We start from the raw sequence: 15,720 nt of genomic DNA, 5'->3' as shown, positions 1-15,720 counted from the left end.
AAAAAAAAAAGACAGAAGAAAATCGCCGTTGGTGGTGGTTACATTGTGGATTTTTTTTCTTCCCGCTGTCTCCTCTTAAATTCAATAACTTATACTAGGGTTACTTGAGTTTTAAAAATGACCAAAAGACCCTTTTAAATATTTTAAGGGATAAAAAGAGTTAAAATTATACAAATCAATTAAAAATTAAATTAATCTAAATAATTGAAATTAAATCGAAACAAAAACATAAAATATTATAATTAATTATTACAAATACTTTAACAAAGAAATAAAAATAAAGGGACTAAAAATGAATAAAAATTTAGTACAAAAGTACCCGAAAAAATAAAATGAATACACTAAAATGACCAGTGCGAAATAAACTTATTGGAAAAATACAACGTTTCTTTTAATTTTGAAATAAATTTTGATTGGTTAAACATGCTCAACCTGATCAAAAAGTGGCCAAAAAATTAGCTGAAAAATAAATCGAGTATATCAGATTAAACTACGCGAAACGTTGATTAATAAAGCTGATGTCTGCAAGCTTGATTTTAAAAAAAAATCATCCACTGATTTGACGCACATCTGTCGATTAATTCAATCAGTTTTCCTGTAGATCCGAAAACATTATTTCGACTGATATTCTAGGCACTATGCAGTATGGAATGCATGGTATGCTATGTAGAGATGTGACAACTATGATGAATGTACAGAATCCGTGATTTAGGGTCAAAATCAGGATGTGACAAGTACCCATCAACTGTCTTTATGGTCATCCAGTTACGGACAATGTTTGATCAGCAATAAGGCACTCGACTCTACATCTAGGATCCATAGTGGTTTCAGGTCGAAGGGTGGTATACACCATTATCACCATGAGAATAACTTATGACACTTTGCATAACATTCTATATAGTATTCTCATAGCGGGTCAATCCAATATAAATATTACTCTTAATATTCATACCTATGTTTAAGACTTGATAACTCCTTATCCATGATCCATGAGATGTGATCATCAGTCTATATACATAATAGTCTTAATGCTTTAATGTTATCCCACTTCACAATAAAGCTCAACTATGGATACTTTAAGAATAGTGTCCTTATGTTTAATGTGATCTCATGATTAAGTCACACTTGATACATTAAACAGACTATCTATTCTAGGGACTTTATTAGACAAACATAATAAAGAAAAAGCCTTTTATTATTAATAAATAATTCGATACAAGTACCAAAAGTATTGGCCTCTAGGGCTTACACCAACAAGGTTTACCTTTGAATATTGGAACACCAAGGTAATTGAAAGGTATCTGCCCTTCCAAAAAACTCAGGGATTGGGAAAATCCAGAGATTTTAGGTTGAGGAATAGAGTCTGCAAACAATGTTAATTTGTTTAGATTAACATGTTGATCAGAGCACTGAGCATATCTAAAGAACATATTCTTAAGAGCTTCAACATTTGATCTTTTGGCTTTGCAAAATAGAATGATGGCATCTGCATATAGAGCATGAGAATGGACAAAATAACCTCTTGGCCCTTTGATTAGGTCTAGCTTGCCTACTTCCACCAGACTAGAAATAGCTCTGTTGAGCACATCTTCAGCTATGCAAAAGAGAAGAGGCGAAAGGGCCCTCATGCCTAACCCCCCTTTTACATTCAAAAAAACCCTACTTTAGCCCCATTGATAGAGATAGAAAGCTTGGAACATATAAGAATGTCATTGATCCATGAATAGAACTGATCAGAGAAATCAAACTTATGCATCACTTGAAGCAAAAAGCCTCAATCCAAAGTATCAAATGCTTTCTTAATGTCAATTTTTAGGACTTATTGTGAAGCAAATTAATGGCCTCAGAAGTCAAGCAAATACAATCAGCTATAGACCTACCCATGATAAATCCTCTTTGTTCAGGGGAAATAATGATGGGAATGATTGAAGCCAGCATGTCTACCAAGATCTTTGAGAGAATCTTGAGTTTGAAATTAGCCAAAGCTATAGGTTTGAACTGGTCAACATTAATAGAATTGTGACATTTAGGAATGAGGATAATAGAGTTAGCATTCCAATCAGGAAGGATCCATCCAGTTGAGAAAAATTGGATAGCTGCATTGACTACATCTTCTTTGACGATCTCCCAGTAATGATGAAAAAATGACCCCCAAAACCATCAGGCCCTGGTGATCCATCTTTATTCAGAGAGAAAACAACATTTTGAACTTCTACAAAACTTGGAAGAGAAGATAATAAGGCATTAGATTGTTTAGTGACAAGCTTGGGAATTACCTCCTCAACCAGACCATTCTCAAATGAGGCATTTCTAGTGTTGAAAAGATTCTCAAAACGAGTCAAGAATATGTTGGAGATAGACTCACAATCAGCGAGAATCTCCTCCTTATGCTGAATAGAGGAGATTAATTTAGTGCAGTTCCTGATTTTAGCAATCATATGAAAATAAGCAGTGTTCCTATCTCCTCAACTATGCCATTTGACCTTAGACTTCTCTTGCCAAAATAGATCCTCCAAATTTAAATCAATTTCCATATCCAATTGTAATTTTTTCTCTTTGACAAGAAGAACATCATATTGCCCTTCCCTTTGGGTTTGGGACTGAATGTCATCAAGACTTGAGGTAGCTTTCCTAAGCAGATCACGAACATTGCCAAATTTCTCTTTAATCCAAACCTTAAGCTTACTTTTAAGAAGCTTGAGTTTTTTCAAAATAATGACCATAGGACAACTAAAGAAATTTGTATTCGAACAATTTTTAACCACACTGATACAATCTGGATATTCAGACCATATTTTATGAAATTTGTAAGTGGGAACCACCTTTGCAGCTTGGTAGTCAAAAACCAAAAGAATGGGGAAATGATCTGATTTATGCCTGGTAAGAGTTGAAACATAGATATTGCTATAGAAATTAATCCAACTTTGGTCACAAATGACTCTATCAAGCCTTCTTTCATTAAGCCGGGAACCTTTTCTGCCATTCTGTCAAGTATATTCTGCACCTCGAGTAGGAAGGTGGATAAGAAGATTTGAGTCACTCTATTCTTGGAAGTCTTTAATAGGGGGTCTAAAAGGATTTTAGGAACCTCTATGTTCATGAGCACCCAAAATAGTATTGAAGTCTCCAATGTAACTCAAAGGAATATCCTTCAAAAAATTTAAGTCAGCAAGAGTAGACCAAAGCTCCCTCCTATTAATGTAACTGGTAGAAGCATAAGCAACAACCATAATAAAATTATTTGGGCCATATTTAATGATAAAAGACACATGTTAATCATCTTGAATAGCTATATGGGGGTCTAACTGAGTGGCACAAAGGCACCCGAGATTGGAAGGGAGACCAAGCCTTTGATTCACAGCAAAAAATTAAGGTTTAGTCTAGAGAAGAAATTTGGAGAAAGCTTATCCAATTTCATCCAAGGCTCAGCTAATAAACATAAATCATGTTTGTGTTTCATAATAAGTATTTCTACTACTAATTTTGTCGGTTTATTAGCAAACCCTCTAACATTTCAGTAGAGCCACTTAATTTGGAACTGCTGAACGAGACTGCCCCAACTCTGGTACTTGGACCTTCCTTAACATGTTTTTGCATAACCCTGGTTTTCTTGTTAGCTTGTTTAGAAACTACCAACTAAAAATCATTGTCAATATCCTCAGGATTATCAGGTTTCTCAACCATATTGGCCCAAGACTTCTTGAGGAATTCCATAACATGTTGTAGAATTATGTTGAGATTTGTCATGGCTCTTCCACTTGTTCATTATCCATTTGGGTAGCATCTATAAACTCTGATCCACCAGATCTAAGAGCCTCATCCTCCTTTTGTCAATTCCTCTCAAGACTATGATTACTTGGAGAATCTTGGAGTGCAATCAAATTCTCCTTATTGTTGTTATGACCATGCACAACCATAAGGCTTTTAGACCGAACCTCCTTACCAGGCTGAGGTTGAGGGATCTCTTTAACTGAACTTCATTTGAAGCAATAAGATTACCAACATTTGGGGAGACAATCCTAGATGTTGAGGTTCCTTCCAAGTCAAGAGGGATTGAACTTATTCATTTAGGGTTCCCAAGTTCTACTTCTTTATATTTTTCCACATAAGTTTTTTTTTTACTTTGAGAATTGGATTTATTTATGGTCGAATCAAGATTCTTACTGAGTTTCCTACAGCTTCCCACATTGTGCCCAATGAATTTGCAATGATCACAAAAATCATGAATGTTTTCGTAGGTTACCTCCACAAAGAATGCAAAACTTTTCCTTTCCACCAGAATTATGTTCCTAATAGTACCAGTTAGATCTAAATCTACTAGAATTCTCGCAAAATGACCAAACGACCTGTCAAACATATATTTCGTGTTGGTTTCATCCATACATATTGGACTACCAATAACACTAGCAATTGCATACAGAATCTCGGGCCTCCAATATTCCCGCGAAAGTCCAGAGATTCGAATTCATACTTGGGTTGAAGTTTGATGTTGCACAAAAGGATTAAAATCCTTTGTCTAAGCAAACAATTTTAATAACCCCGAGTTTAAGTTCCAAGAGCTAGTGGAACATAATCTTTGAAGATCTTCAATACTAGAGAATGAGAATTCGAAAAAGCCTTTCCCAAGAGAAGTGAGACCCCACTTACCCAAAGAAACCCAAATGGCCTACAATTTTTGCTTTAAGACTTCCACCTTCAACTGTACAAAATCCTTAGGCCAAATGATCCGCCCATGAAGGTTATGTTTACAAGACGCAAGTCCAACCAAATATTCTTCATTAGGTATTGTGATTGAGATCATATCCCCTTTTACAATCAACTGGGGAAGTTGGCTGATTGGAAAATCACATACATTGTTGACCGCCTCTACAAAGAATTTTTTCAAGATTGTTGAAGCTTTGGGTATTGCGGAATCAGAGATTGGTTTTTGAGTTTTAGGATTAAGGCAAAGCCATGGGATGACTTCCGAAAAAGCCATGAAAGGAGAAAGAGTTTGAAAATTACTTTAGGCGGTGGAGGTTGAAGATGAGAGAAAATATTTTATCAAAGAAAAAAAAAGAGTGGGTTAAATGAAATTAGAAATCAGTTTAACGAACTTAATTAGACGTGAAACATAATAAAATTAACTTTAAGAAATTTGATTATGCACTTTATTAGGTCATTGATTCGCCCGGTTATGTTTACAAGACGCAAGTCCAACCAAATATTCTTCATTAGGTATTGTGATTGAGATTATATCCCCTTTTACAATCAATTGGGGAAGTTGGCTGATTGGAAAATCACATACATTGTTGATCGCCTCTACAAAGAATTTTTTCAAGATTGTCGAAGCTTTGGGTATTGCGAAATCAAAGATTGGTTTTTGAGTTTTAGGATTAAGGCAAAGTCATGGAATGACTACCGAAAAAGCTATGAAAAGAGAAAGAGTTTGAAAATTACTTCAGGCGGTAGAGGTTGAAAATGAGAGAAAATCTTTCATCAAAGAAAAAAAAATGGGTTAAATGAAATTAGAAATCAGTTTAACAAACTTAATTAGATATGAAACATAATCAATTTAACTTTAAGTACTTTGATTATGCACTTTATTAGGTATTTTTAAAAATGTTATATAATAATGTTTGTAAAAAAAATAAAAAAATAATAATAACAAGCTTATGATACTAGAAATTAAACGCGTATAGTACTAATAAAATAATTTCCTTAATATTGGGAGCACAGCTAAACCTACTACTTACGGACAACGATGTTCTGCCTAGTGCCTCCTCACCATTTTTCCGTTCCAACTCGCATTATGTGAACGTTATCCTCTGCCAACAACTTTACTCCCATTCCTATAAATACCCTTCACTTCTTACCACACTCATTCTCCTATCTATCCCTATCCATTTTCCATTTACTACATCCACCTTCACCACACAAACCTCCATTTTTCTTATTCTAAATCCGCATCTTCATTTTCCGTAAGTTCCTCTTCTTTTTATCTATCGCTATATTCTCTGTTTCTCTATTATAGATCTATCGGTTTACACGCTCATAAAACTTTCATTGGTTCACAATTATTGCTAAATTCATGGATGATTTTCGGCTTCTAAGTGGATTACTATTTGTTTTTGTGGTGTGTATATTAAATGAAACTAGACTTTGATTTTTTTATTGTACTGTATTGATAAATGAAGTTGGAAAAATGGGATTCTTGTTTTCTGGTAATTTTGACCCAATGGTTCCGTGGATCTGTTGAATTTGAATGTATAAAAGTTTCAATTTAATTTCACATCTGAAAAAGGGTGTGTGTTCAAGGACATCTAGATTATAGTGTAATCAATTTTAAGTTAGATCTGGTGGCTAAATATGCTTAACTTTTGACCAAGGTTTTAGAAATTTAGATAACAGCTGTGTAAAGACTTTCAGGATTTCGGTCGGTATAGGTGTTGCAACTTTGATTGTGGTCGTCATGATGTGGATTAACACAAATCGGCACAGTCCGATACCATTTTTAAAACCTATCATTGACTCCTTGGTTTGATGTATTCAGTTGGAGTTGAATTGAAGAAAATGGAAGTTAAGGGTGGCTAAGTCTTGGCAAGTTCTATGGCCTGTTCTGGTATATGACCCTGTGTTTATTTATTATGTTTTCATGATTTTGTTGATGGGATGAAAATTGGTTAATTTCTATTTTTATCTTCAAATACAACACTCTTTGTCATTGTAGATATTCGGGATTTGTGCGAGGAAGGATCTAACGCTAGCAGCTTGAGAAATAATTGGCAGAAAGCAAGTAAGAAGAATCATTGTAAGAGAAAAACCACTGTTATGGAATTTGAATCAGACTGGACACAGCATCGAAAATCATCCGATTATACTGCTCAAGTGATTCGTTCTGCAACATCTTTTATGCCCTGGTCTGGTAGAATCCCAATTGGTGAAGGATTTCATGAATTTATTTAGTTATACAATTTTGGATTCTCAGTAAATCATTTTGAGCATTATTTGGTTAATTCCCTCTAAATTCTCGTGCTACATCTGACAAATGCCTGGCTTTATTGTTGGAAAAAAGAGATTTATAAAGTCAAATATGTGTTTCACCAATTTGGTCAATCAAGATAAGTCAACTCACACACGAAGCAAAAACAATCTTAGTTTAACTGGTGAGACTCTGGAGAAAGATTATAGCCCTATTCTACCTGGGCTGCCGGATGATGTTGCAAAACATTGTCTTGCACTTGTTCCTCGTTCCAACTTCCCGGCCATGGGTGGTGTCTGTAAGAAATGGAGGTTGTTTATTCGAAGCAAAGAATTTGTAACGGTGCGAAAATTGGCAGGATTGCTTGAGGAATGGCTCTATTTCCTGACAATGGACAGGGAAGGGAAGGAAAGCCATTGGGAGGTCATAGATAATCTCAATCATAAATGTCTATCCCTTCCACCGATGCCTGGTCCAGGAAAGGCTTCGTTTGGGGTTGTGGTTCTGAATGGAAAGCTTCTTATCATGGCTGGTTATTCAGCTGTTGAAGGAACCGCCGTTGCCTCATCAGAGGTTTACCAATATGACTCTTACCTTAACAGGTATAATTTTTCTCTCTAATATAAGCTACTTAGTAGATCGATTGTACTATTCCTAACTTTTGAAACATGACGGTCTCTTATGATCAATTGCATTTGCAGTTGGAGCAGATTAGCAAACATGAATGTGGCTCGTTATGACTTCGCTTGTGCCGAAGTGAACGGCTTGGTTTATATAGCTGGAGGCTATGGAGTGAATGGTGACAGTCTCTCTAGTGTTGAGATGTATGATCCAGATACTGACAAATGGATCCTGATAGAGAGTCTTCGTCGCCCAAGGTGGGGTTGCTTTGCTTGTGGATTAGAAGGTAAGCTCTATGTCATGGGTGGAAGGTCGAGCTTTACGATTGGAAACTCCAAGTCCGTCGATATATATAACCCCGAGAAGCACAGCTGGTGCGACATTAAGAATGGCTGTGTTATGGTCACAGCTCACGCAGTATTGGAAAAGAAGTTGTTCTGTATTGAGTGGAAGAACCAGCGGAAGCTGGCAATATTCAGTCCAGAAAACAACTCATGGACAATGGTACCCGTCCCATTGACAGGGAGCTCGAGTGTTGGCTTTCGATTCGGCATACTAGACGGAAAGCTATTGCTATTTCCAGTTGAGAAAGAACCTACTAATCAAACACTGTTATATGATCCAAATGCAGCTTTGGGATCAGAATGGCAAACTTCAGACATAAGGCCATCTGGTTTGTGCTTGTGCAGTGTAACAATCAAGGCATGAAACTTCTTTAGTTATGAAGTTTTCTGCATTTTCACTGAAGTTTAAAATGGTATTGAAGATGGATTTCCCTCATTATATGATCAGATTTTTATCTGGTGCTTTTGGTTTGAGTTGTGACTGTTGTATTTGTATTTTTAGTTTATGATTGTTGTATTTTTAGTTTATAGTTATGATGTTGTTTATCATGCATTCCATTATATCTCTCTGGCATATATAGGGGATCAATTTCCTGTTTTGTAATGTTGACTTTGAAGCAGCTCTATTTTAATTTATGGTGGATGGATTTTTGTTTGTTTATTGTTCTTTTGGTTTTTAATGCGATAAGTATCTAGAGAGCTATGAGAAATTATGATGCATGTTTGTTCTTCTGGATAATTGGTGTTGAAATTTTTTCTTGGTGGGGGACAGTATTGCAGGATCTAGACCAAGGAGGGTGTTTCTGGTGGAGTTTACAACTGGGGTATTATGGAGAGGGATCTAGTGTGAAAGGTCTACAATTAGATCATGACCTATGATGGTGGTAAAAGATGCTGTGTCCACCTTACCTTAGTCTTAAATTGAATATGAGAAAACCGAAAATTAGATATGCAATTATTGCGCATGATCAAAACTGTGTCTAAATATTACTTTGTAGCCTTTAAATAACTTTTTTCATTACAAATACCTTTTCTTTTCTTGTGCAACTTTTTAAATCTATAGAAAATTGATATTCATGTCATCATTCCAATGTTCTATAAAGCAGCATCTGATTTGGGCCTAAGTGCCAATAACACATATACAATGACTAATTTTGAAAGTCAAAAGAATGACTTGATGTTTAAGACGACCGACTATAAACATGTCCTCAAGTTTATTGATATGTCCTCAAGTTTATTGATGGAACCATAGTTTCAGATGTCAACAAACATACAATACCTAAAAAATGAAACAAGGATCACTTAATAGGTAAATTTTACTTCAAACCATTTGCATTTTCTGTCTTAAGTGTTGTAAAATTGCACTTCAAACCATTTTTTGATATTGTACTAAACATTAATCAGATGTTATTGGGATGGTTGATGATATTGGCTACACGCAAACCCAATCGGTAAGTAAAAAACAACAGTCAATTTAATCTTAAGGATTTACGGTCGTCAGCAGGATGACGGGAAGACCGTCATGGTTTCCATGTGGGATTTCTACTCTCGATCATCACATGGGTGACAAGTTGTGAAAGGGGGAGGTGATAGGATGGGTTCCGGTCGTTACCCAGGTGGCGGGCTGGTCGTCATGACCGTCAACGATTGTTTTTTAGCGGTCGGTTCGGATTTTGATGTTGTTTTCATGTATGTGGATATTTAGCTACTGTTTGAGATGTTTTGTTGAGATTAAATTGTTGTGACGAGATATTATGATGAATTAAATGATATTCGAGTTATTCATATAACTATACGTAGCGAATTATAATCATATATGTGAGTTGTTATGTGTTGTATAAATATGATTATGCATGCGAGTTGTGAATAAGTGATTATAATTATGTACTTGAAGGGAATTATAATTATTTGTGTCTAAGGTGGATGGTTCAGAAGTGGGGACTACCGTGAATGTTGTATTGCATGTTTTTTATGGTTAGAAGTGAAACCATAAGTATTATTGTTGTTGCATTACTTTATATGTCATGCATCATTTGGTGTCAGTGTGTTAAAAGAGGCAAGTCACAAGTTCAGAAGTGGGGACCGGTGGTCGTTTGGGGTTCAAAAGTGGGGACCCAATTCGAATGAGGAACCATTGTTGAGTGGACGAGATTAGTAACAAACTTATGATGTCCAAATTGATACCACATGAATAGAGTCGAGTTGTGAGTCACATTGCATACATAAAGGCTATGTGAATTTGATTGTTGTGTTGGTGTGTAAATTGAATGTGTGTTGTTGATTGTGTGATTTAAGCTACCCTTGCATTCTTTTACATCATTAATATATTTAAGTGTATTCTCATCCCTTTGCTATTTGTTTTGTGTTGTTTTATATAATGTTGTACATATACTCAGGAGGAGTAAGTGATGTTGTGAGTTGGAAGAGGACTATGAAGATCTCTTTATTTTCTTTACTATTTTATCTTGATTTAGTTGTAAAATTTGTTATGATATGTAATATCGGCAAACGAGTCATTTAATTTGATTTGAGTTAATGTTGTCTTGTTCATTTCATAAAGCACTTCATTTGAAGAGATAATTGAAGTTTATGTTAATTTTTTTGAATTCCGCTGCAAGTTTTGAAATGAATTGGAAAGTATGTGTGTTATGTTTTGAGTAACATCCTAAAATATTAATTTTATTCTTTAGTTAAGCGTTCGGGTTTTTAGGATGTTACGCAGTGGTATCAGAGCAGGTTGGTCCATTTGACCAGGTTGTGTAATTTTGTCTGTTCTCTGGTATGCAACATGTGTGTGAAACACTGTCGATGCTTATTTTCTTTCCTAACCGCTTGCCAGCAAGAGAGGAATTTAAGCAAGTGGGAGAAGAGCTTATGCTTCTCTAAAATGTTTCAGGTGTGGAGGGTTGGTTCAACGTGTCGCTGATTATAAGGGTGCATATTTTGGATGAGGTTGTGTTGTTTCCCGAATCCGAAGAGAGTACGAATTTGAGATTCATGTCCGTTGGTTAAGTTAAGATGTCTTTGAGGGAGGATGATTAGGTGCTCATGATGTTTGCTGCCTTTAGAGTAGTGGGCGACGTTGTGGCTAGTAATATGCATGTGGTGTGTGAGTTTCCTGATCTGTTTCCTGAGGACATTTGTGACTTACCTCCAAAGCGAGAAGTTGAGTTCGCCATAGATTTATTACTTGGTACTAGACTCGTGTCGATGGCACCATATAGGATGTCTGCATCAGAGTTGAGTGAACTGAAGAAATAATTAGAATAAATGTTATAGAAGAAGTTTGTCAGACCTAATGTTTCTCCGTGGGGAGCACCAGTGTTGTTGGTCAAGAAGAAAGATGGTAACATGAGGTTGTGTGTTGATTATCAAAATTTGAATAAGGTTACTATCATGAACAAGTATCATCTTCCAAGAATTGGTGACCTTATGGATCAATTGGTTGGTGTTTGCATGTTTAGTATGATTGATTTACGATCCGGTTATCATCAGATTCAAGTAAAGTCATAAGATATTCCGAAGACATCATTCATGACTCGGTATGGTCACTATGAGTATTCAGTGATGTCGTTCGGTGTGTCTAATGCACCAAGTGTGTTCATGGAGTATATGAACAACATCTTTCATCCTTATTTAGATAAGTTTGTTGTGGTATTTATCAACGACATCTTGGTGTATTCGAAGTAAGATGAAGATAATGCAGGACATATGATAATTGTGTTACAAACTTTGCAAGAGAAGAAGTCATTTATGAAGTTGCCCAAGTGTGAGATCTGGTTGCATGAAGTGAACTTCCTTGGTTACGTGATTTCTAGTGGTGGTATATCAGTTGATTTGTCCATGGTCGATGTCATGTTATAGTGGGAAGCTCTGAAGTCAAGTACATAAGAGTTTGAAGTATTTGTTCGATTAGAAGTATTTGAATATGAGACAAATGAGATGGCTTGAAATATCTGAAGGATTGTGATTTTGGTTTGAGTTACCATCCTGGTAAGGCTAATATTGTAGCAGATGCTTTGAGTATGAAGTATTTGCATGTGTAGACACTCGTGGTTTGAGAATTGGATTTGATTGAACTATTCAAAGATCTTAGTTTGGCGTGCGAGATGACTCATAACATTGTGAAGTTAGGTATGTTGAAGCTGACTAATGGCATTGTTAAAGAGATCAGAGAGGGTCGAAAAGTAGAATTGGGATTGATTGACCGATTGATGTTGATCAATCAGGGGAAAGAGGTAGATTTAAGAATTGATGAGAATGGAGTTATGAGGTTCAAAGACAGAGTTTGTGTACCAAATGTTCCAGATCTTTAAAAGATAATTCTTGAGGAAGGTCATATGAGTGGTTTGAGTATTCATCTCAGTGCTACTAAGATATACCAGGATCTTAAGAAGATGTTTTGGTGGCAAGGTATGAAGAAGCATGTTGCTGAGTTTGTTTATTCTTGTTTGACTTGTCAGAATTCGAAGGTTAAGCATCAGAAGCCGTATGGATTAATGCAACTATTTAGTATTCTGGAGTGGAAATGGGATAACATTTAATGGATTTTGTGACGAGTTTGCTTAAGACTTCTAAAGGAAGTGATTTGATTTGGGTTGTAGTGGATAAGCTGAATAAATCGGATCATTTCATTCCGATAAAGACCAGTTATCCTTTGTAGAAGTTAGCTGAGGTGTATATCAAGAAGACCGTCAATTTGCATGGTATTCCTTCGAGTATTGTTTTAGATGGAGATCTGAGGTTCACTTTGAGATTCTGGGAGATTTTATAAGAAGCTTTGGGATCTAAGTTGTGGTTAAGTTATGCTTATCATCCGCACACGGACGGTCAGACCATCCAATCGTTGGAAGATTTGTTGAGAGCTTGCATTTTGTAGCAAAACAGTAATTGGGATAGTTACTTGCCATTGGTTGAGTTTACTTACAACAACAATTTCCATTATAGTATTGGAATGACACCGTTTATGGTAGAAGGTGTATGACACCTTTGTGTTGGTATGATTTTTTGTGAAAGTGTTGTATTTGGACCAAAAATCATTCAGCAGTCCACTGAGAAGATCAAGATGACTCAGGAGAAGATGAAAGAATCGTAGAACATGAAGAAGAGTTATCATGATAAAGGAGGAAGGAACTCGAATTCCTAGAGGGGGATCATGTGTTCTTGAGAATCACTCTAGTGACTGGTGTTAGTCGTGCTTTGAAATATTGAAAGCTCGTGTTGCGTTTCATTAGTCCTTATCAAATTTTGAAGAGAGTAGGAGAAGTGGCCTACAAAGTCAATTTACCATTATCTCTTTCAAATCTTCACAATGTGTTTCATGTGTCTCAACTTCGGAAATATGTTCTAGATTCGTCTCATGTGGTTCGAATGGATGATGTGCAAGTGAGAAATAACTTGATTGTTGAGGCATCACCTTTACAAATCGATAACTTTGTGTTCTGTATATTGTGAGAAATTATGCATGATAGATGGATATGAACCTGAATATTTTGAATGTCATTGTTGTATATTTGGTGTTATGAACATAACCTTAAATTTGTGATTAATTGATGAAATTGGATGGTAATTGATGCATATGTGATGGTTTTATTATTTGATAATATGTACTTATTTGTGTTTAAGGTAGGTAGTTCAGAAGTGGGGACTACTGTGAATGTTTTATTGCATGTTGCTTATGCTTAGAAGTTGAACCATAAGTATTGTTGTTGTTGTTGTTGCATTACTTTGTATGTCATGCATCACTTGGTGTCAGTGTTTGAAAGAGACGAGTCACGGGTTCAAAAGTGGGGATCAATGATCATTCGGGGTTCAGAAGTGGGGACCCGGGGTTCATAAGTAAGGACCCGGTTCGAATGAGAAACCATTATTGAGTGGACGAGATCAATAACAAACCTCTATGTCCAAATTGGTACCACATGCCTAAAGTCGAGTTGTGAGTCACATTGTATACATAAAGGCTATGTGAATTGAATTGTTGTGTTGGTGTGTAAATTGAATGTGTGTTGTTAATTGTGTGATTTAAGCTACTCTTGCATTCTTTTACACCGTTAATATATTTGAGTGTATTCTCACCCATTTGTTGTTTGTTTTGTGTTATTTTATACAATGTTGTACAAATACTCAAGAGGAGTAAGTGCTGGTGTGAGTTGAAAGAGGACTATGAAATTCTCTTTATTTTCTTTACTGTTTTATCTTCATTTAGTTGTAACATTTGCTCTGATATGTAACATCGGCGAACAAGTCATTTAATTTTCTTTGAGTTAATGTTGTCTTGTTGATTTCATATTGATTTCATTAAGCACTTCATTTGAAGAGATAATTGAAGTTTATGTTAATTATTTTGAATTCCACTATGGGTTTTGAAACTAATTGGAAAGTATATGTGTTATGTTTTAAGTAGCATCCTAAAATGTTGATTTTATTCTTTAATTAAGTGTTCGGGGGTTTTAGTATGTTACACGCTCTGAGAGTTTACAACACCCCCTTATAAAAGTACTCATGCTTAAGGGATTATGTAGTGTAATATTTGTAAAAATCCTAATCCAAGGAGTCTTCGCCCAAGAGTCGTGTTTCTCGAGCGATGATTGTTGCTTGAAAATGTGTTACATGCAAGTATATATGTTTATTATAAGTAACAAGTGATAAAAAAAAGTAAGGATGTCGTACCCACAGGGAGTGGAAGTAACTTAGGTTTATTTTATAAGTAACTATCTTTAGAAATTAAGCATGAGCAAGAGTAAAAATAATAGTGGATTGTCACAAGTTCAGTGTTTCTTAAATTAGTAACTTAATATTGCAGAGATAATGTTGTGAATACATCAAGAGAATGTATGTTGAACTGTGATCCATTAATATGCATGAAGTGATTATGTGTATATGATGTGAGGTGTCATGCCAGAAAAAGTCAGTGAGTGATCTAGGAGTGTATTTCCATAACATCAAAAGCATGCATACAAGGGAAAAGTAACAAATTTTAAGTCTCACTTATAACCCTAGGATACGTCTGCTTGTCTCCTGAAATTCCTTTACAGTTGTAGTATCTTATCTCTAAGCAAACTAAATGAGTGAATATCTCTATCTACTCGTGCAACTACTTTTATTATGAAATCCACTTATTGTTGGATCTCTCACAACAACAAGCTTTTATCTTTGTCTAAGTTGATCATTCAAAGAATTAGATTTAAACATGTTACTGTCATACCCTAAATTTTACCCTAATTTTTTCATTCGCATCAACATAAGCATAACCAATCCATTTTGTCATTCATTCTATCAGTCAAAAGCATTCATCAGGGTTTAGATGAAAAGTTAGGAGTTCTGGCGTTCCATCTGGTCTTGATGATTCAATCTTTTTGTTAATTAAAAATTCAAAAGACTTGATTTTTCAATCTTAGTGCATCATTCATTCAGTTGCATCTTGTTTCATAGGTCCAAAGGGTAAAAATCAAGAGTATTATCCTCATCTGAATCTTTTTAATGTTTTGATTGTGATTGAGAATCAGAAGTAGGTGGTCCAAGAGCGATTTCATTTGCATCTGATTGTTTATTCACAATTTCTTGATCAGTAAGCAAGCCATTCACAAGGTATATGCATTATCTACTCATCATAGCATGAATTTCATTCCGCATAATGTGTAAAATATCACTCAAAATAATTTTTTGCATCTACAGACACACCGGTTGAATCGTTTCTCAACTATACGTCAAATTAGCGGACGGAAAATTTAAAAATTGAGTTTGCAGGCGTCAGTTTTATTATCTATGTTTCACGTAGTTTAACCCGACGTGCCC

General features: G+C 35.5%; 1 protein-coding gene across 1 annotated transcript; it reads left to right on the top strand.

Moving 5' to 3' along the window:
* The first annotated feature begins 6,714 nt into the window (after positions 1 to 6,714).
* Positions 6,715 to 8,587, top strand: LOC127083094 (F-box/kelch-repeat protein At1g67480). The gene is made up of 2 exons (XM_051023329.1): positions 6,715 to 7,563; positions 7,663 to 8,587. The coding sequence occupies exons 1-2, from the start codon at positions 7,028 to 7,030 to the stop codon at positions 8,288 to 8,290; spliced, it is 1,164 nt and encodes a 387-aa protein (XP_050879286.1). The 5' UTR covers positions 6,715 to 7,027; the 3' UTR covers positions 8,291 to 8,587.
* The last annotated feature ends 7,133 nt before the right edge of the window (positions 8,588 to 15,720 follow it).

The sequence above is a fragment of the Lathyrus oleraceus genome, chromosome 5 (assembly GCF_024323335.1).
Source record: "Lathyrus oleraceus cultivar Zhongwan6 chromosome 5, CAAS_Psat_ZW6_1.0, whole genome shotgun sequence".
NCBI classification, from domain to species: Eukaryota; Viridiplantae; Streptophyta; class Magnoliopsida; order Fabales; family Fabaceae; genus Lathyrus; species Lathyrus oleraceus.
This window is presented reverse-complemented; position numbering and strand designations above follow the sequence as displayed.